Source organism: Nerophis ophidion, linkage group LG04 (assembly GCF_033978795.1).
Source record: "Nerophis ophidion isolate RoL-2023_Sa linkage group LG04, RoL_Noph_v1.0, whole genome shotgun sequence".
Taxonomy (NCBI): Eukaryota; Metazoa; Chordata; class Actinopteri; order Syngnathiformes; family Syngnathidae; genus Nerophis; species Nerophis ophidion.
This window is the reverse complement of record NC_084614.1, coordinates 56,142,606-56,163,911: the sequence shown is the minus strand read 5'-3', so window position 1 is coordinate 56,163,911 and position 21,306 is coordinate 56,142,606. Positions and strand designations below refer to the sequence as shown.

The 21,306-nt window shown below is 37.9% G+C and overlaps 1 protein-coding gene across 7 annotated transcripts in view; it reads right to left on the bottom strand.

The window, feature by feature from the left end:
* The window catches only part of nrg2a (neuregulin 2a), a 273,699-nt gene that overhangs the window by 25,570 nt on the left and 226,823 nt on the right, over positions 1-21,306 (bottom strand). For 4 of the 7 annotated variants that reach the window (XM_061898501.1, XM_061898505.1, XM_061898503.1 and 1 more), the window contains exons 4-5: positions 20,001-20,121; positions 7,224-7,282 (exon numbers count right to left, since the gene is read on the bottom strand). In XM_061898501.1, coding sequence (XP_061754485.1) covers positions 7,224-7,282; positions 20,001-20,121 — 180 coding nt within the window. Of the gene's footprint in view, positions 1-7,223; positions 7,283-7,600; positions 7,678-20,000; positions 20,122-21,306 lie in introns of all 7 variants that reach the window. The other 3 variants (XM_061898504.1, XM_061898507.1, XM_061898502.1) reach the window with 3 other exon arrangements.

Below are 21,306 nucleotides of genomic sequence, written 5' to 3'. Positions count from 1 at the left end.
AGATTCCCAGATGGAAAAGCGTGATTCATCAGTCCATAGAAGTCCAGTTGCAACGTGCTTTACACCACTGCATCCCATGCTTTGCATTAGTCTTAGTGATGTATGGCTTAGATGCTGCTGATCGGCCATGGAAACCCATTCCAAAAAGCTCTCTGCGTACTGTACGTGGGCTAATTGGAAAGTCACATGAAGTTTGGAGCTCTGTCGCAACTGACTGTGCAGAAAGTCTTTGCACTATGCGCTTCAGCATCCACTGACCCCTCTCTGTCAGTTTACGTGGCCTACCACTTCATGGCTGAGTTGCTGTTGTTCCCAAACTCTTCACTTTTCTGATAATAAAGTTGACTTTGGAGTATGTAGGAGCGAGGAAATTTCATGACTGGATTTGTTGCACAGGTGGCATCCTATGACAGTTCCATACTGGAAATAACTGAGAGCGGCCCATTCTTTCACAAATGTTTGTAGAAACAGTCCTCATGCGTAAGTGCTTGATTTTTTACACCGGGCCAAGTGATTAGGACACCTATTTCTCCTCATTTGGACGGGTGGCCAAATACTTTTGGCAATGTAGTGTACCTAAAGAGTATGCAAGGTTTTCAAATTGGCAAGCGTGCTCAACTATTAATTAGAGGGGGTTGTAGGGATGAGAATCGAAACCCGGTTCCAGTGTATCAAATCCTTGGATCCGTTTGCCAATTTGTCTAGCGGTTTTCTTAACGGTTTTTCTGGATGTGTCTGACGTCATTACGCAACGTGCGTAATGTCAGCAACATGGCGCGAGACGTTTAATGAGAGCAGAGTGTGTGTGCCTTCAAGAGGTGGTGCCTCTTGCCAAGTGACTTGTGGCGTCAGGCAGAGCGCGCTTAGATCAGCACCTTTGCTCAACTTTTTTTATCAGCTTAGTGCTGGCAGTGACGGCAACTCTGTTGAATCTTTTCACTTGATCGTGTTACTGCTAGCTAATAAAGAGATACAATGTTCTTCAATGGCTATCTTTTCTCCTTGTCCAAAAACGGAGTATTGTTAGGATTGAAAGCTTGTTACTTCAATCCTTGATCAGTTGTTCATTATTCCCTCGTAGTAGTAGTAGTAGTGTTAGGAGTGTGTATATATATGTGTGTGTGTTTACTTAGCCTACATGTTGTTTGCTGTGTGATGTTGCCTCTTTCTATTTATTATCAAGTTCATTTTATTGTGTTGCTGGTTGTTGCTTTCATTAGTAAAAAAGTACTGCCTGCATTAAAGTTTCATTACTTCTGACGCTGTTTTGTTCACATACAACCACATTAAAAGTCGAATTCCACGTTACATCAGACACATCTGTAACTAGTTAAATTGTGACGGGGTGTACGTACTTCGCAGCCGGGCTGAAATAAGTTCTAAAGATCTCCAAAAGGATTAAATATATTAAGGATGGATGGAATAGCTCTAACTTTGGTTTACTCCTGTATTGCTTCTCACCTCCAGTCTGAACACAGAAGCGGTTGACGTGGTTTAGCATGGTTGTCAAACGTGAGGAGGACCAGTGACAGTGTGGTGTGGCATAGAAGGGCTCCATGTTTATCGTGATGAACAGACCCATGGTGGAAAACCATGCTCCAGGGTTTCCTTTAGCTCTCTCAATTGGTTGACTCCAACTCGCAGCGTCTCCCTTGAGTCTTGTTGTGAGAAACAACCGAGGACGTCTGTGCTGGTAATTATTTAGATTGGTTGTTACTAGTAAGGTTTTTCTTAACACTGCGTCTCAGTTATCGTACGGCCGTATATTGTGTCTAACAATCTAGTCTGTTTACTACTAGTCTGCGCTTATTTTTATTGAGTACAACTGCAAATTAAGACGGGGCCAAAGAAAGTTGCGAGTTACAGCACTTTCACAAAGGCGGTGAAAAACAATATTCAATTCAAGAAATCACTCAAAGCGACGCGAAAGTCTTCAATAAAAATAAAATTTGTATTCCGATTTCAAATTGCTTTCTGCATGTAAAACTGTAATTTTTCTGTATAAAATGCATGTACTGTATGTATTTGCTTATATGGAAAATATTAAATTTCACCTACTACTTTGAAACAGATCACTATTGTATGGCTTAAAAGGTTATCAAGACATTACACATTACAAATAGCATACATCTTAATTGGCTTTTTTTCTGTTAAACATGATGCAAGTAGGCGGGGCTAAACAGAAATCTGAGTCGCGATGTAAGGAAGAATGTATGTTGAATACATTTTTATACTCCCAACTGATCCGAAAATGTGAACTTGTCCAGGAAAAGCCGACATCTGGACACCATAAATGCTTTACATCTAGATTATAGTATTACTACAATTATTACGAAAGTCATTATGTAATAAATAATACTCCTGATCCGTATGATGTTTTACAATGGTTATGTCTATTGGCGCACAACCAATACATAATAGCTGATATTATGATAGAACATATTATAAATTGTCATTGGCGTCATGTTATGGTATTTCGGAGAAGCATTTGTAACTTTGTAACGCATTGGACACATTTTTTACTGGAGTGCAGGGAACTTTTGTTTACTTTTGTAGAAGTTGTTTTTCCCCAGTGTCGGTCCATAGTTGATGGATACATCTGCTGCTATTGCTGTATGCCGTGGCCTTGCAAACCCTAATATAGCATGTGAGGACATCTGAGGCAGCAGTTAGTGCCTCTGGTGTGACAGCTCATATCTATACACTGTGTGCGTGTGTGAGTGTGTGTGGTCATCAAATGTAACTCACGCTACTTGAAGAAACTGACCGAATTGCGTTGCCAGAGACTTTCTGAGGATTTGGAGTCATTTTGGGATTCAGATGGATTAATTGTGATGGAAATATAATCGATATTAGATTAATCTGCACGGACACATTATTTTGGACAGCACAAATAAAAACTAATGGAATTTTAGGGTGTAAGGAACTAAATATACACACTTTTTTTTAGATAAACAGCATTGTTTGGCTATCATTAAAGCGCTTGTTTTAGAAATACTTTTATGACCACATTTGATATTAACATGTTTTTCATTTGGCAAGATGGGTGGGATAATTACAATTATGGTGTATGGTTTTGTTTCATTCAAAAAAGTAATGGAATGTAATGGAGTTTTCAATTCAAACCTTTATCTGTTTTCAAAATGTGAACCCCCAGAAAACTTTAGGGGGACACAGCAGGTTACAAACTATATAGATTTTTTTTTTCAAACAGTAACTACAAATGATTTTGATGAGTGAGTTTTCCACCCTTTGACAAAGTTTTGAAAAAAAAAATGTTTTGTATTTAAAAACTTCTACTATAAACTATAATTAGACAAAATCACTCAAATAATCAGATTATTGTATATTTATGTGATAGGGCTTATTACAACATTATAAGCTTTTACTTCTCTCTGCTCCTATTCGGACACACACAATGTTATTTTGTGTTTTTATTTATCTTATTAAATTTGTATAGATTGAGAGTACTTTTTGGTTGTTGTGACGAAATAAACAGATTAAAAAAAACAAAACCAAAAAATGATACATTATATATCCCCCTTGAGAACCAGCCTCGTCCACAGTAGACATTTGTGTTTTGCATGACAGCGCTGTTTTAATTTGAATTTACTATGGCAAAAATAAGAGATAAAAATAACAGATGTCCACTGCAGAAAATGCTGGTTCTAAGGAGGTTACTGTATGTTTTTTGTAATTAAATCTTCTTTTCACGAATTGGAATTAAAAAAACAAAAAACAATCTGTCCATTTTATTTTGAAATATAAAAAATACAATCTAAAAACAAAGTGTATTTTTTGTATTTCATATAACAAACATTTAAATCATCAGTCAGCAGAAATGGAAATGGACCAAAAATAGATTTTTCATATCTGACACCGGAGCTGGAAATTTCTATTTAAAAAAAAGACTGAGGAGGAACCTTATGTTGTACTCTGCATTATACAGAAACTAGTCTTGTCAAATCATAATTATTTTTTTAATCAGATTAATCATAGTTTTAAAATTGGGTTTAATCATGATTAATGACAGATTATTAGTCTCTTGAATTATTCAAATTAACTCTTAAAAAAGCCCAAGATGCAATTGATTGTCAGAATGTAATCTAGGAATAGTTTTTTAAAGGTTTTACTTGAATGCAAGTCATGTATTTGCTCAGAACTTGGTAACAGAAGTCCCATCAAGATGTTACCTCGGCTTTGAAGCAAATTTTGCCAGAGATGACACTTGTCAGAGTATGATGTATGTATTGACCTGATCGCTGAACGTTTAACAATCCGTGCCGCGTTCCAAGTAACCACCCGTGGTTAAAGTTAGGGAGCATGTACAATCAAAATACATAGTGTGATAAATCTGCTAAGAAATTATGTATAATGCAATTGTTTTAAATGATAAATCGCACCATTTACTTAAACGCACAATTATATACATTGATCGATTGATTGAAACTTTTATTAGTAGATTGCACAGTTCAGTACATATTCCGTACAATTGACCACTAAATTGTAACACCCGAATAAGTTTTTCAACTTGTTTAAGTCGGGGTCCACGTAAATCAATTCATAATACACATATTGATCATGCTTGTCTGGTCTTTCTGGCAAGGGATACCCAACTGTCAACAGTGTCTTGAAATAACTTCCGGTTCCAGGATATACTGTAACTTTTTTTCACATTCCTGCTGAGTAGTGATTTAGATTTTTGTTAAGTAAAATAACAAAAAAAATGAAACATTTTTTAGACATAATTATTGCCAATTGACACTGGAAAACAACTTTTTGATTTTCAATTGCATTTTCTTAAAAAATAAATAAATAAATAAACCAGTTGTTTATGTTTTCCAACTCTCAGTCATGAAAAGATCAACTCAAAACCAAAATATAGATTGATCCCAGCAGGATATGATACAATATAAGGATTTGATAGAATATAGTGATTTGTTATTACCTGGCTTTCTCCTCTACTATCAACAAAAACAGTGTTTTCACCAAACAGTACAGTTCAGAAGGGATCAGCACGTGCTTCCAGCGCATAAATAGTGACTCGGAACATGATACAATCCAGAGCTGTGTGATGACATCAGCTGTAAATAATGTTCTGTGCACTTTCTAGTCCACTCTTGCTCTTGTAAGGAAGTGGCCATTCTTTGTCATTCAATCAGTAAGCTGGAGTGTGGTTATTATTATTATTATTGAAGCTAGAATGTGCCAAGCTAAGTCAACTGTACCACTTGGTGGAAACGGGGCTGCACACACTTGCAACAGAAACAAGCATCAGTCACTCAAGCAAGCTCCAGGTTTTGGTAAAACTGTGTTCTTTCCACAAAATGTATGCATGTCAAAACACAACCCGACTGTAAGCAGCTTCAACAGCGCAAAACGTTGCATGCAGAACATAAACACAACACAAACACAACACAAACGATGCACACACATTCACCAGTACTCTATTCCATACAGTGTGGTACCTCGGCTTTCATACGCCTCTTTTTTTGGATGATTCGAAAAATGTTGTTGCCTATCATACGGGCAAACATCGTGCGTAACAAATTACCTTCCGGGGAATTGAGTGTCCAAACAAATTCCACGCATTGGGGTTTAAAGAAAGTTGCGAGTGCCAGGAAGATGAGAAACACTATTTAATTTAAGTGAGAACTCGTAGCCAAATGGCTTCCCCTCGCCCCTCTCTGCTCATCTTTAGATAATTATTTAAATGTGTCATTAATAAATTATTTTTGGAACTGCTCAGTGGCCTCGTGGTTAGAGTGTCTGCCCTGAGACCGGTAGGTTGGGACCTCAAACCCCGGATGAGTCATACCATAGACTATAAAAATGGGATACATTACATCCCTGCTTGGCATTCAGCATCAAGGGTTGGAATTGAGGGTTGAATCACCAAAATGATTCCCGAGCGCGGCCCCCGCTGCTGCTCACTGCTCCCCTCACTTCCCAGGGGGTGGAACAAGGGGATTGCTCAAATGCAGAGGGTCATTTTACCACACCTAGTGTGTGTGTGTGCGTGACCATCAGTGGTACTTTGACATTAACTTTATATACACAAAAGTGTTATTATATGTGTCAATAATTAATTGAATGTATTTAATCATTTACGCATTGATTTTATTGTTCAGTATTTGATTTATAGCTCATAATTTACAAACAGATGTAATTATATATTAACAACATCTAAATGTTATGGTTTATTTAGAAATTGTATTAATAATTATTAAATCATGAAATAATTAAATTAATAAATACATCAAAATGTTATGGTTTATTTAATGATTTCAATTAATAATTATTAAATCATGAAATAATTAAAATAATAAACGATTGAATGTAGTTTTACATTAAATAATCACATTCAAGTCATATTTGAGTATTTAATTCCAATTATAGTTAATTAATGACACATCTATCTAAGTCAGGGGGGTCAAACTCATTTTAGATGGGGGCGGGGGGCCACATGGAGAAAGTTCTACTCCCAAATGGTAAAATCCCGGCACGATAACTTTAAAATAAAGAAAACGTCCGATTGTTTTCTTTGTTTAAGAATGGAAAACGCACATTTTGAAAATGTACAAATCATAATGTTGTTGTTTTTTTTAACACTTACATGTTGCGGTTAATAGTATTACAACTTTATTTGTTGTTATTTATACTTTGTGAATAAATGATGTGATAATGTTCATCAGTCAACTCAATGGTGTTATTTTTTAATCTATGAAGATAAAAAAAAATCTCAATAAAATTGCAGTATATTATTTATGTAGTTTGATCATTTTCCTCGACTGGTGAACTAACATCATGTGGTTTATTTTTTTTATACATGTATAGCATCATCTACAAAGAATTGCTATTGCGACATCTAGTGGACACATGTAGAACAGCAGTTTCTTTCATTTGAGAATTTTGGCTAATTTTTAGACTTCGTAAACTCCTCCCGCGGGCCGGATAAAACCTGATCGCGTAAGTATTTACTTAATTTGGCCCTCCATAGCTCACTTCCGATTCAATCGTAGACTCTTTGTGTTTTGGGGGTTTACGTGAGTTTTGGACTTTGTAACATGTTAGCTCACTGCCCCGTCGGCCACTGCATTGATTGTATTTTTATTATTATATCTATTGGGTTTTCCTTTTGAATTTTGGGAAGGATTACCAACAAAAACCGAGGTACCACGGTACACGACGTGCACATGTGACTCAAGAGGAAGTTGACATACGGTAGAAACGTGCCATAACGTAGGTTTGACAGCGATCACCAGTAAAGTCATTTGGACACCTGGAGGCCACAAAAAGAGGGAGGAGAAAGGGTGGAGCGATAGAAGAAAGGTGTGGGAAGGGGTGGGTGGGAGAGAAAGAGGCAGAGAATTAGACCATAAGGCTGAGCTAACAGACAGCAGAGGCAGAGCGTTCCCATGGGTGACACCCCTGTGCACGGCCTGGTGCGCCTTGACCTGAGAGGGAGGTGGGGGGAAGAGGAGGAGACAGAGGAAGAGCACCGAGTGTTTTTTCGAGAGGGTGTTTTTCGGCGGGAGTCCACAGTAATCCAGTGACAACTGTGGCTCTGTTCTCAGCTGCTCGTATCAAGTCAACATACTTTTGGAAGGATTGGGCATGTGCAACCGCAGAGGTTCAGTGTTTGCGCATCGTGGGCCAAAGAATCCATCCTGACATCTGGGAAGGAGCACATCAGCGTTACGAACACGAAACACAAACATGGATGGGAAATACGGAGGATTCCTAAATGCAAACATAACTTCAGTTACTGCAGTACACAGTCAGGACAAAGGGGGAGATACTTACTGGAAACACAAAAGTTTGACTTCCGTAAGACGTCAACATCCCCTTTTGTCATGTTGACTATAGCCTTTTCTATGTACAGTGTGTGAAGTGAATTATATTTATATAGCACTTTTCTCCAGTGACTCAAAGCGCTTTACATAGTGAAACCCATTATCTAAGCTACATTTAAACCAGTGTGGATGGCACTGGGAGCAGGTGGGTGAAGTGTCTTGCCCAAGGACACAACGGCAGTGAATCTGATGGCGGAGGCGGGTATCGAACATGAACCCCTCAAGTTGCGGGCACGGCCGCTCTACCACCCGAGCTGCGCTGGACAGCAAGTTTAGCTCATTGCCTGGCACTGCTGCCTTGTTCAAGGTGTGGGATTACTACGTGTACTTTGTAAGTTAAAAACCACACAAATGTGTGTATAGATAACTTTAGATGTTTGCATATGTAAAAAATTGTGTTTTCACAAATGAATCACACTTCTAAATGGTCCCTAGTGTGTGAATGTGAGTTTGAATGTTGTCTGTCTATCCGTGTTGGCCCTGTGATGAGGTGGCGACTTGTCCAGGGTGTACCCCGCCTACCACCCGAATGCAGCTGAGATAGGCCCCAGCGACCCCCCGCGACCCCAAAAGGGACAAGCGGTAGAAAATGAATGGATGGAATTGTGACTCAGCCTGATCACAGAAAATTATTTGCTTGCATATTTTGAATTCACTTTACAGCATTGGACTTGTCAGAATGTCGTACACAAACTTTTTTTTTTAAGTTTTTAACTACAGTAGGAAGGGAATTTAGAGTGCCCCATTCGCAGCGATGGGCAGCAACAAGCTATACTGGGGACGGCGTGGCGCTGTTGGTAGAGTGGGCGTGCCAGCAACCCGAGGGTTCCTGGTTCAATCCCCAGCTTCTACCAACCTAGTCACATCCGTTGTGTCCTTGAACAAGACACTATACCCTTGCTCCTGATGGGTCGTGGTTAGGGCCTTGCATGGCAGTGTGAATGGGTGAATGAACATATCTCTCTGACCTCCTTCAGCCTTACTGCCCCACTCGATCCCTAAGATCAGCAGATCAGCTCCTACTGACGGTCCCTGACACGAGGCTGAAGCTTAGAGGTGACAGAGCTTTCACCGCTGCTGCTCCCAAGCTCTGGAACGACCTACCTCTGAGTGTTAGACAAGCCTCCTCTCTTCCTGTTTTTAAATCTCTCTTAAAAACATACTTTTATTCCTTGGCTTTTAACACTGAGTGATATCCATCTTGCAATGGCGCCCCATTATACACCTGCTGTGAACCTGTTTTTATGTTTTATTTATTTATTTTTCATCATTTTCTTTTTGTGTTGTGTTGTTTGCTCGGTCCTCGCATTATCTGTTAATCTTGCCCATTGTACAGTACTTTGGCTACCCCTGTGGTACATTTTAAATCTGCTTTATAAATAAAGTTGATTTGATTTGATTTGGAAATAGTGTCAACGCGCTTTGAGTACTTTGAGGGTAGAAAAGCGCTATACAAGTATAACCCATTTACCTTTACATGTAGCTTAACTACATTTTCTAGTAGCTTGTAGGTAGCTTAGCTACTTTTTCAACGAGTAGCTTTTTCTGTATCGTATCTATTTAGACCCATGTAGTGAGGTAGCTTACATCAAAGCTACAAAGAAAGAAATTGGACTGTGAATCCAGCCCCCCACCCCTAAAATTTGGAAGAAATACAATGACCTGGATGAAAATCCATAATGGTTGGTTGGTGTTCGTATGATAGTCACAAGTGGTGAAGGTTATGGCAAGTCATTGCGGACTGGCCAATCAGGGGCAAGATAAGGCGGGTCATCAAAACCAGGAAGCAAAATCATAACAGACAGGCAATCATGTCACATAACTACGTGGGAGTCAGAGACAGAGGGAGGCTTCAAGCTGACCATGCAAAATAAAAAAAAAAACATGGTTGAAAATGGCAGAGGGTTTTTCTCCCGCAGATTAGATTTTTCCTTTAGAAATGAAGATGAAGTGAAGGAAACACACATTAAGGTAAGTTGAGTTAATGAAAGGTTTTACTGCACATAACCATTAGCAACTGTTCCCAAACAACTCACAAGTAATTGTACTTTTTTTTCAAGATATAGATAGATGCTGTTTTTTTTTTACTGGAGGCAGACAAAATGAATAACATTATAGGGGTGGGCCAAAGAAAAGGCAAAATAAATCAATACATACAGTGGGGTGCAGGGACCCCTGGAGAGTGTCCTCAGCTAAATAACAGATAGTTCATTGTAATGGACCCGTACACTCTCAGTCAAATTAACATTGATATTTTACATGTGGGCCCGTGGATATAAATGCCGTTAAATGTAGCTTTGATGCTGCGAGCTACTTTTGCCGTGTAGCTTATAGTGTGGCTTGCTACAATTTTACCGCGATAGCTTCCCTTGTAGCTTTGCTACATTTAAGCGAGAGTAACTTGTAGTTTAGATCACTAAATTTTCCAAGTAGCGCGCCCATCACTGTCCATTTGTGGCGGTTTACCTGACTCTTTAAATGTGACGAATTTGGGGCGTGTACTATCCACTTTATCCGCCAGATGGTAGTAGAGTGTTGAATATCTTAAAATGTATTTTGTGGCAATTCCAAATTCGACCAAATTGTCATTTTCCTTGGACTGCATTGCAAAAATGATTAAACCCCCCTATTCCTCTCACGTGAGATTCACCCATGAATGAATACCTTCCTGACTTTAAGTATATGCAATTTAGTGACTATATATTTAATATTACTTGATAATTCAATCCAAAATTATTAATCTGCGTTAATAAACAATTAATGCAATATTTTTTTGTAATTATTTACATGAATAAACCTGTTAAATATTCATTAAAAAATTATAAAAAATATGAAAACGATATTGCCATAAGAATATTTACTCAAATCAAATGTTTTAGTGTGAAGGTACATACGTATACATACATAAATATAAAACAAAAGTGTGGAAAAAAACAAACATAAAATGCAGCTGCTGTAAGAAAAATAAGTGATTTGTTACAATAAACAAATAAAAAGCTCATGTGACAGCAGAAAGAAAAAAAAAAGAAGAAATTACTGCCAAACGTTGAAACAAATTTGTCATCTGTGAAATCAATGAGAGAACAATGTGTGCTATTGACATTGTGTTCCCTTGGACACGGAAACAATTGTGATAGAAACTTGAACTCCTTTACAGCGAAATCAGCACAACAAATTACGACCTGATGTGATGCGATTTGACAGCAAAATGAGATGTTAAATGGGGATTTTTTTTTTCCCATGTTCAATTTAAACAACACTTATTCCTCCGTTGTAAACAACAAAGATATTTGAATAAATGCATGACTTCTAATTTAGAAAGAACAGAATAATCCTGGGGGAACATCTTATAAATGGAAAAAAAAATTGCATTGAAAACATGACCTGCTTAGCCAAAGTTATGATAACTATATCAAGGTTTTTCCAATTAAGATACATAAGGAGCAAACATTCCCTGGAAGGGGAGGACGCAACGCTTTGCTGGTGATAAATACATCAAGATAATGTTTGGTAATAATGCATTTTACTCCCCTTAAAAAAAATGTTGTAGGATAAATCCAATAAAGCTGCCATTCCAAGGCAAAATATTTCAAGAAAAAGGAAATATCTTTCTTCCATTCAAAATAAGTGCCGTTTTGTGACTTTAGGAAGTACGTTATCATTAACTCAAGCCTTCATCAGGACTATTACGTCTGTATGTTTGGACCACAGAACCATATTTCCTCATTAAAGTGCCGTTAGGATGAACGGTTGCTCTTTCAGGAGCACAGACATTCCACTAGGATACACAACGAGTCCGCCAGTCCGACAAAAAGGTCACTGGCGGCCGATTTACTGGTTTCACACGATGCCTCCCGGGGGAAGCGTTAGCGCTGATTAATCTAATTATTCACCCCAGACTGATGAGATGACGGAAACTTGGCCTGCAAATGACACAAGTCAAATAGAACGACATAATCGGATAAAAATCAGTGGTGCAGCTGTGTATAATATTATCACACTTTTATAGTAACACATTGTCTTTTTCATATGCTTGTCTTTGGACTAAAATAAACACATCTGTGTGTTAAAAAAGGCCCTATGTTTCCAAATAAACAAAACTAACAGGTTACGGCTAATGGATTTGGAAACGAGATACAATTTCACAGTGTAAACACGAGCCAACCACAATCCAATAACAACCAGTGCAATAACTACAGTACAATACACTATAATGGGGTATACTATGTTTTTAACATCTTTATTCAATGTGGATTGTGGTATTGTACATCAGCACTGTTACATTTTTTTTTCTACCTAGGCTAGAATTATTATATTTGATCATATTACCAAGAGGGAGGAGTCTCTTTTGTTTTGTAATCTACCAGGTCGTGTGTGCCTAATATTGTGGCTGGTAAGCAGATACCCAAATTTTTTTTTTTTGTCGCTGGCGGCAACAATATCTACTGTATAAATAATGACATTGTTTTAATCAATATAATATTGCTATATAATGGATCCTTATCATTGTGATGCATTATGATATACTGTACTGTACTGTATTGATACAAATATATGAATATACATTTTTTTTAAGATCCATTTTTCAACAAATATTTTTAAAGCCAACAAAAACAAATTCTTAGCTGCTCAAAGAGTTAATGAATATGCTACATAAATTCCAAATATCTTAAAACTACACTCTTGCTCAATAGCCTTTGAGGTACGTATGTTTTCCCAGCAGGTCAATGATTCCTGTGTGCAAGTGAGAGCAAGAAAATCAAATAGTGTGACTTGTTTTATTTGCATGCGCAAATCTCTAGAATCCGCATTTAAGAAGACAACTTGTCTCGAGGGGAGTCAATACAGCTGGGCTATTTAACTAAATTGTTCAGTGGGCCATATTGCGAAAAAGCAAAAGACCGGGGGGCCATACTTCTTCTTTCACTATTAGTCTATTTTGTATATTCCGGAGAACCAGCGTCCTCTGCGGTATACATTTGAGTTTGGTCTATTATTTTTGTCAGAGGAGTGTTCTGCTGTTATTTTTAATGACCTTCTGCATTAAAAAAAAAAAAAAAAAAATGGTCAAAGGACATCTCTCCCATCCAAAGGCAAAACCCAGTAACTCAAGTTTGGTCAAAACTGAGCTGATAATAATTTTGGAGTTCCTAGGTGATATGCTTTACATTAGTGTATGCGATATTGTAATTTGTTCGGTAAGTAAGCTGTTACGCGCATGGCAAGACCTAGCAACTACCACATAACCGCGTAGATACCACAGAAAAACCTAGTATCTCAAGGGACCTATCGGAGCTTCTTTGTCAGTCGCATTATTGTCTTTAAAGAGACATTTTCACGAATGGGGGCCAACGGTCAACCTGATTATGTGATATTATGGCACGAGGGGATATTTGGAAGATTGGCCCAGGACGTTGCAAGCACCTTCATTAAATGTATTGTTCTTGATTCTTCCCCTTGCATACTCTTTTGGGCAGATAACTATGGAGGTCAAAATAAAAACCGGACGCTGTACACGGCTCTTGCCCAATGTGCAAACGCAGAATGGGGCCCACCCGAGATTGTGATAAAATATCTGGAGAAAGGGCGCACGTTCATGAGAGCAGATTCAATTCATGGCTCAATCGGCAAGAAAATGTAAGCTCAAGAAAACATCTATACGTTTGATGACTTTGTAGATCTTTGTAAGACAGCATCAAGATGGATTGGTTTTCTTTTGTTTTCTCAAAATCAGCTGGAAGTGAGTTACTAGGTTTTGCCTTTGGACGGGAGATCTCTATGACAGCCCTCTAGTACCTCCAGGTTCTGTAACAGTTTCTTCCCTCAGGCCATAAGACTCTTGAACGCATCATAATAATCCCCTCAACTACCCCCCCAAAACGGATTAACTTGCTGGACTGTAAAAACAATATACTGGTAACTGTAAACGTGGATGCATATGCAAAAGTGCAATATATTTATATGTACAGTAATCCATCTATTTATATCGGCACCTTATTTTGTAAATGCAAACACTCTGCACCTTATTGTTCTTTTATCCTGCACTGCCACGAGGTAATGCAACATTTCGTTCTTATCTGTACTGTGAAGTTTGAATTTGATTGACAATAAAATAAGTTTTAGTGTCTCTATAAGTGTTTTTAAGAAATGCTGCAAAAATGTGAGCCTCTCACAGGTTTTTTGAACTGGACTCATGGGCCACCAGTTGAACTACCCAAATGATGAAAAAGATAGCACCTAAAATGAAACCTTAAGTAACACTACAAGTATAACTAGTCAAGTTGAAGCAAGCTACAGCAACAACTTGTTTACATAATTTACAATATGAAAACAAATATAATTGCTAAAAAATAAAAGACTTAAAGGGTTACCTTGAGGAACGACTCTGTTATGTAAATGACAAGTTTGGACCCTGCGTTAGGTTGAAATGTCAATGCAAGAATCTGCAATTGGGTTTACAGTGGTCCAAGTTCTTCTATACAACAAGTTGAGTTTGAGTTTGTTTATTTGGAACATGCAAGCATACAACATGATACATCACAATTTCCAGTTCCTCTTTTCAACCTTTTTGAAAAGGAGTAGGAAGAAGCAGAGCTTATTTAATCCTACCCCTTTTCTTTTATATAACAGTTGCTAAAACTTTTGTTCACTTCCTGTTCTCAATTTATTCACAATATACTCCATGAGTATCACAATAAAAATAAACAAATAAATAATAATTGGTGAAGTAAGTTATATTTCATATGGTGAGATAAGTACGATTATTTTGAGAATGAAAGAATGAATGGGTGAATAAAATCAGAATGTTTATCATGGTTCTTCTTCTTTGTACTTTGTAAACACTTTAAGTTTGAAGAGTTTCTTGAAGTGGATCATAGTAGTACATTGTTTGATTGCTTTGCTTAACCCATTCCAGTGTTAATTTTGTTGCCGAAAATTTTTCATCATAGTTATCGTCAACGACCTTTTTTTTCTGACTAAAACGAGACAATAACTAAATAAAAAATGATTTACGTGGAGTAAGACGATGACGAGGTGTATTGACATATTCGTCAAGGAATAAAAACGAGACGAAAATGTCTGCCAGAGACGAGATCCAATCGGAACTCATTTCGTTAGGAAGAGGCGGGAGGAGTTGGGAAGAGAACAAAGGAAGTTATGTAAACGTAGTTTGCGTTTGAGACTGACCCGGGAATGCGCTGCAGAAGACAACATGTCAACGCCGGAGAGGAAGAGGAGAGAGGACATATGGGGAAATTTTACATTTGACGTCAAAGATAACAAGATGCAGTGTAAGAAATGCAGCGCGAGGATTACGGGGAAAAACACAACAAACTTGAAGCGAAATTTACTGTCGAATCACACCGAAATTCACACACAAGTAAGCATTTTCCACAACATACAACTCACTCGACGTTATCCCGTTTATTACACGGCTTACTCGTGAAATACTAAATTTGAGACATGATTTTCATCAAAATACGTCTTGTATCTGTGATTTTTCCGCTGTTTTGCTTTGACTTTCAGAAATTGAAGGGAAAGTTTACATATTACCCTTTAGTCGACTAAATCTACTGTAGTTTTCGTCGACTATAATCTTATGATATTTCGTCAACTAAAACTAGACAAAAACAATTTAAATAACTAAATTATGACTAAAACTAAATTACATTTTAGTCAAAAGACTATGACCAAAACTAAATCAAATTTTGCTGTCAAAATTAACACTGACCCATTCCATAATTTAATTCCACATACAGATATACTGAAGGTCTTAAGTGTTGTACGTTCGTACAAATGTTTTAAATACATTTTTTTATCTAAGATTATATTTCTCCTCTTTTTTTGAGAATAATTGTTGTATATTCTTGGGTAGCAGGTTATAGTTCGCTTTGTGTATAATTTTAGCTGTTTGCAAATTCACCATGTCATGGAATTTCAGTATCTTTGATTCAATAAATAAAGGATTTGATTGTTCTCTATATCCAACATCATGTAATATTCTGACTGATCTTTTTTGTAACACCGTTATTTACAAGAGTTTTTAGGAATTTCCTGCAAAAATGTTGTCTCGCAAGTTTTTAAAAGGATCAACTAGGATTTGGCCATGGGGCGCCAATCTTATATGGCCTGCCATACAGTATTGTACGAACAGATATGCGCAAATAGGTCCCCTGCAAGAGTGCCTAATAAAGTGTCTTGTACACAACCAAGCTAAAGACAAATTTGGAATTTATCACTCAGGTGGAAACGAGCAAAACGATGCTTGCTCGTGGATCACGTCTTAACCTCTGCTCTGCTTCCAAAACTGAGAGTGAATGAGTCGGGGATAAACACAGGGGCGAGCTGTCTGCACCACTTGTTTAGCCGGTGAGTAATACCCGCTGATGCTGGGCCTATATTGAATGAGATGGCTGTGGGGGCAACAAATCCCCCGCGGGCCTTCACTGCATTATCCAACTCTTCTGGAGCCATGCCCTGGGGCTGTGAGTGAATTAGCTATAGCAATTGAGTTATTGCTGCCTCCAATTTGTACATAGCGTATTGAACGGCTGTTGCAGGCATATCCGCATTGCTCGCTCGTCCATGCATCGCGTTGGGTTAGGGTTGAAGGGGGGCCACTGAAGCTTTGCCTACCGACAGGCTTACAATAAGTAGTTGTGATATACTGTAATGGCACATGCTCCTTTACTCCCACAATGACGTTTTATGAGCTGGGCGAGATTATTAGAAGTGCTACTTTGGATTCCGAAGTAAGAGTGGAACGTCGGAAGTATAACCACAGCTGGACAATATTAAATTTGACCACATTGTTTACAGTCAAAGTCATACTTAACTTGAACCCAACATCCCAGCACACATTAAAGGATTAATTCAAGCGGATATTTTATTCATTGTTGGGGCTTTTTTGCAAAGAGCCGCACACTGAAAAATCAAAGGATGCGGGAGCCAATTTAATAGATTTCATTTTCAAAGCTAGTACAACATACAGTCATGGTCAAATGTTTACATACACTTGTAAAGAACATAATGTCATGGCATGTCATGTCATGGAAAGTTCTGACCACAGAACTTTCCTCCAGAAGGTCCATGTGATGTCAGATGAAACTAAAATTTAGCTGGTTAGCCACAATACCCAGCAATATGTTTGGAGGAGAAAAGGTGAGGCCTCTAATCCTAGGAACACTAATCCTAGGAACACCAATCCTACCGTCAAGCATGTCGGTGGTAGTATTATGCACTGGGCCTGTTTTGCACCCGATGGAACTGGTGTAAATGAAAAAGGAGGATTACCTCCAAATTCTTTTGGACAACCTAAAATCATCATCAGAGTTTGGGTCTTGGGCGCAGTTGGGTTTCCCAACAGGACAATGACCCCAAACACACGTCAAAAGTAGTTAAGGAATGGCTAAATCAGGCTAGAATTAAGGTTTTAGAATGGCCTTCCCAAAGTCCTGACTTAAACATGTAGACAATGCTGAAGAAACAAGTCCATGTCAGAAAACCAACAAATTTAGCTGAACTGCACCAATTTTGTCAAGAGGTGTTGTCAAAAATTCAACCAGAAGCTTGCCAGAAGCTTGTGGGTGGCTACCAAAAGTGCCTTATTACAGTGAAACTTGCCAAGGGACATGTAACCAAATATTAACATTGCTGTATGTATACTTTTGACCCAGCAGATGTGGTCACATTTTCAGGAGACCCATAATAATTTCATAATAGAACCAAACTTCATGAATGTTTTTTATGACCAACAAGTATGTGCTCCAATCACAAAAAAATAGGAGTTGTAGAAATGATTGGAAACTCTGTTGACCATGACATGTTCAAAAGCTTTGGGTTATTAGTAGGGGTACATGATACATATCAGGTTATTATCATGCCGATATCAGGACGTCACACTGATAAATCCGATAACATTAAAGGGGAACATTATCACCAGACCTATGTAAGCGTCAATATATACCTTGATGTTGCAGAAAAAAAGACCAAATATTTTTTCAACCCATTTCCGAACTCTAAATGGGTGAATTTTGGCGAATTAAACGCCTTTCTGTTAATCCCTCTCTGAGCGACGACGTCAGAACGTGACGTCACATCAGTACTCAACGCCATTTTTCCCTACCACATCACACGCATCGAGTCAAATCAGCTCTGTTATTTTCAGTTTTTTCGACTGTTTTCCGATACCTTGGAGACATCATGCCTTGTCGGTGTGTTGTTGGAGGGTGTAACAACACAATCAGGGACGGATTCAAGTTGATTTATGTAGAATGTGCATCGATTAGCTGTGCATGCTAATCGATGCTAACATGCTATTTAGGCTAGCTGTTTGTACATATTGCAGCATTATGCCTCATTTGTAGCTGTATTTACATCCAACCTTTCCCTCCATCCACATTTAATGCCAAACAAACACTTAGCAATCAACGGATTTAAGTTGCTCCAGTGTCAAGAGATGCGAAAGTCCCTCGTTTGGTTTTTACCGGCGATGCTACGACAGATATGGCACAGAGATGACAAAAATGTCTGTATATCCTGTGACACTCAAAGCAGATGCATTCCCAACGATAAAGTCAACAAAATCACAAAGGTGAGTTTTGTTGATGTTGTTGACTTATGTGCTAATCAGACATATTTTGTCGCGGCATGACTGCTAGCTAATCGATGCTAACATGCTATTTAGGCTACATGTATGTACATTTGAAACTATATTTACATCCATTTTTTCCTTCCACCCATATTTAATGCGAAACAAACACTGGCCAATCGACGGATTGAAGTTGATCCAGTGTCAATGCGAAAGTCCTAAACGGTTGGTCTGCACATTTTACCGGCGATGCTAACGCCGAAATGCATGGCCGAATAGCGTCAATAGCTATTCGCTCAATAGCTTCAGTTTCTTCTTCAATTTCGTTTTCGCTATCTGCCTCCATACTCTAACCATCTGTTTCAATACGTGCGTAATCTGTTGAATCGCTTAAACCGCTGAAATCCGAGCCTGAATCCGAGCTAATGTCGCTATATCTTGCTGTGCTATTCGCCATTGTTTGTATTGGAATCGCTATGTGACGTCACAGGGAAATGGACAGTGGCTTAGGAAAATAGCAAAAATCAAGCACTTTAAAGCTTTTTTTAGGAATATTCCGGGACGGGTAAAAGTTTGAAAAAAACTGCGAAAAATAAAATAAGCTACTGGGAACTGATTTTTGTTGGTTTCAACCCTTCTGAAATTGTGAAAATGTTCCCCTTTAAAAAAAGCTGATATTACCCATATTGTCCTGCAGGTGGGTTGGGGTGAATAATTATGCGCTCCGTTCCTAAACTGTCTCTGAGCACATTGCACACAATGCCTTCTTCCCTGTTGAAAAGGAATACTTTTCACTATTGCTATCTGCGCCAAATGTTCTGGAAAAGATCGCTCTCCAAGACATCAATCCTTATCAGCCAACTGAAAGGCCAGGATTGGTATGACTGTATGCTAAATAAAAAACAAGTTGTTTTTATGATAATGTCAACTGGATCCTTCCCACTTAAGCGTGCAGGTCACGATCTCCTTTGCCAAGGACCTTCAATGTAAGCAATGGCTCTATTTACCTCATTGGAGGCCCCTAATAGGCATAAATATTTGTTCCCTACTAAAGCGGTGACTCATGACATTTTGAAAGGGCTTTTAATGTGCGGTCCTCCAGTTGTTCACTAAACGGGACTTAAAAGGACGAGAACGCCAACGCCTCGCTCCATTAGGAGCGCTGGAATACACAACAGGTGGGCAGTTAGGCCGCATTTTCCTTCGATGACTTTCTGCTGCTGAAAGAAAGAACAACAGGAATCAAGTGCTCTCAAAACAACACAAAAGGATAAAACCGATCAGTGACATGCTGAGGGATTTCATTTCAACCAGTGCAGAAGAAAACAAGTGGAAAAATGTCAAATATATATATATATATATATATATATATATATATATATATATATATATATATATATATATATATATATATGTATATATATACATATGTATATACATACATACACACACACACATATTGTATACACACATGTAAATATTTATATATATATATATATATATATATATGTATATATAATTTTTTTTAAGGCCCAAAAAATAAATAAACTTACTTGCAGGAAAGCCGGTTTATACCACGTATGAAGAAACAGTCGCCGCCATTCACACAGAAGGCCTTCTCTGTGTCATTGCATCTTCTGGCGTGGCCTGAGCCTGGAGATAGCGTTGTGGTTCCAGTAGAGAAAAAAAAGAAAAAATGTTAGCACAAATATTATCTTTATCAAGACTACATTTTTTCAATGGTTTTATTTAATTTTGACATCTTTTTTTTAATTCTTTTAAAAATTTATTTTTCAGATGAAGATATTTTTTTTGTATTATCTTTGCAAAGAACACTGCTACTGCTATTTTACTGTATTATACTGTACTGAAATTTTTAACAGAACTTTATCAAACTAAAACAGTGCATTGATAAGCAGGATTACACTAAAATATCAAACTGATTTCAACAAAAGTTTTGTCAAAAGATTTGACTCACAGAACGAAGAAAACATGTTGCTGAGGATCTGAATAGATGTGCTAATACAGCAGTTACTACAGTTTGAGTCACTACGGCATCAAATGCACCTCTCAGAATCACAACATCAAGTCTGTTACCATTTATGAACCAGAAAGTAGCCATTAACTGAGAAACACACAGAAATACACTCCAATATTTTTTTTAGCAATTCACTTTTGGGGGTGGTCTGTGCTCTATTCTAGTTATAAAAGTAAATACAGAGTAAGTGCATGATGCTAGAAACACTTCCTGTCAGCGTGGGAATTCAGTACTATACCTGACCAATGGCTCCATACCAAAAACACACAAACACTTTTACTGTTTCACCCCAAAATACTGCTACGTCTTCTTATTCTCTGGCAGACTGGTTAAGTATGAGATGCTAAGAAGTGGAGTAATGATGCATTAAAAGAAAAAAAAAGGATAGAAGCTGCCTTTAAAAATTAAAAATACATTTACTTATCGTTCTTTTTGGGACCATTAGCCGCTACTGTTTTCCCACGCTTTGCACACTGCGGCTTATAAAACGGCGCGGTTAATTTATGTTGTTTTCTTCGCCAGCAGCCAAAATGTTTTGTATTCAACAACTACTTTTCAACATCGACAGAAACACTTTCGGTGTGGTATTGTGTTTTATTGTTTGTTCTATGGTGCCATCTTTTGGACGAGTTTGCTCACTTAAGGGTTAAAAATGTAATTCCTGGTTCGTGCCTTAAACCAGAAGTATATCCTGTTAATTTGAAGAATCGACTATAGTGCTTCTGTTCAAAAGGATTCTTCATTCAAGTTACTCCAAGCAAGGATCGAAAGGTTTACAATAAAACTAAAACAATTCATACTTACTAAGCCATCCCATGTGT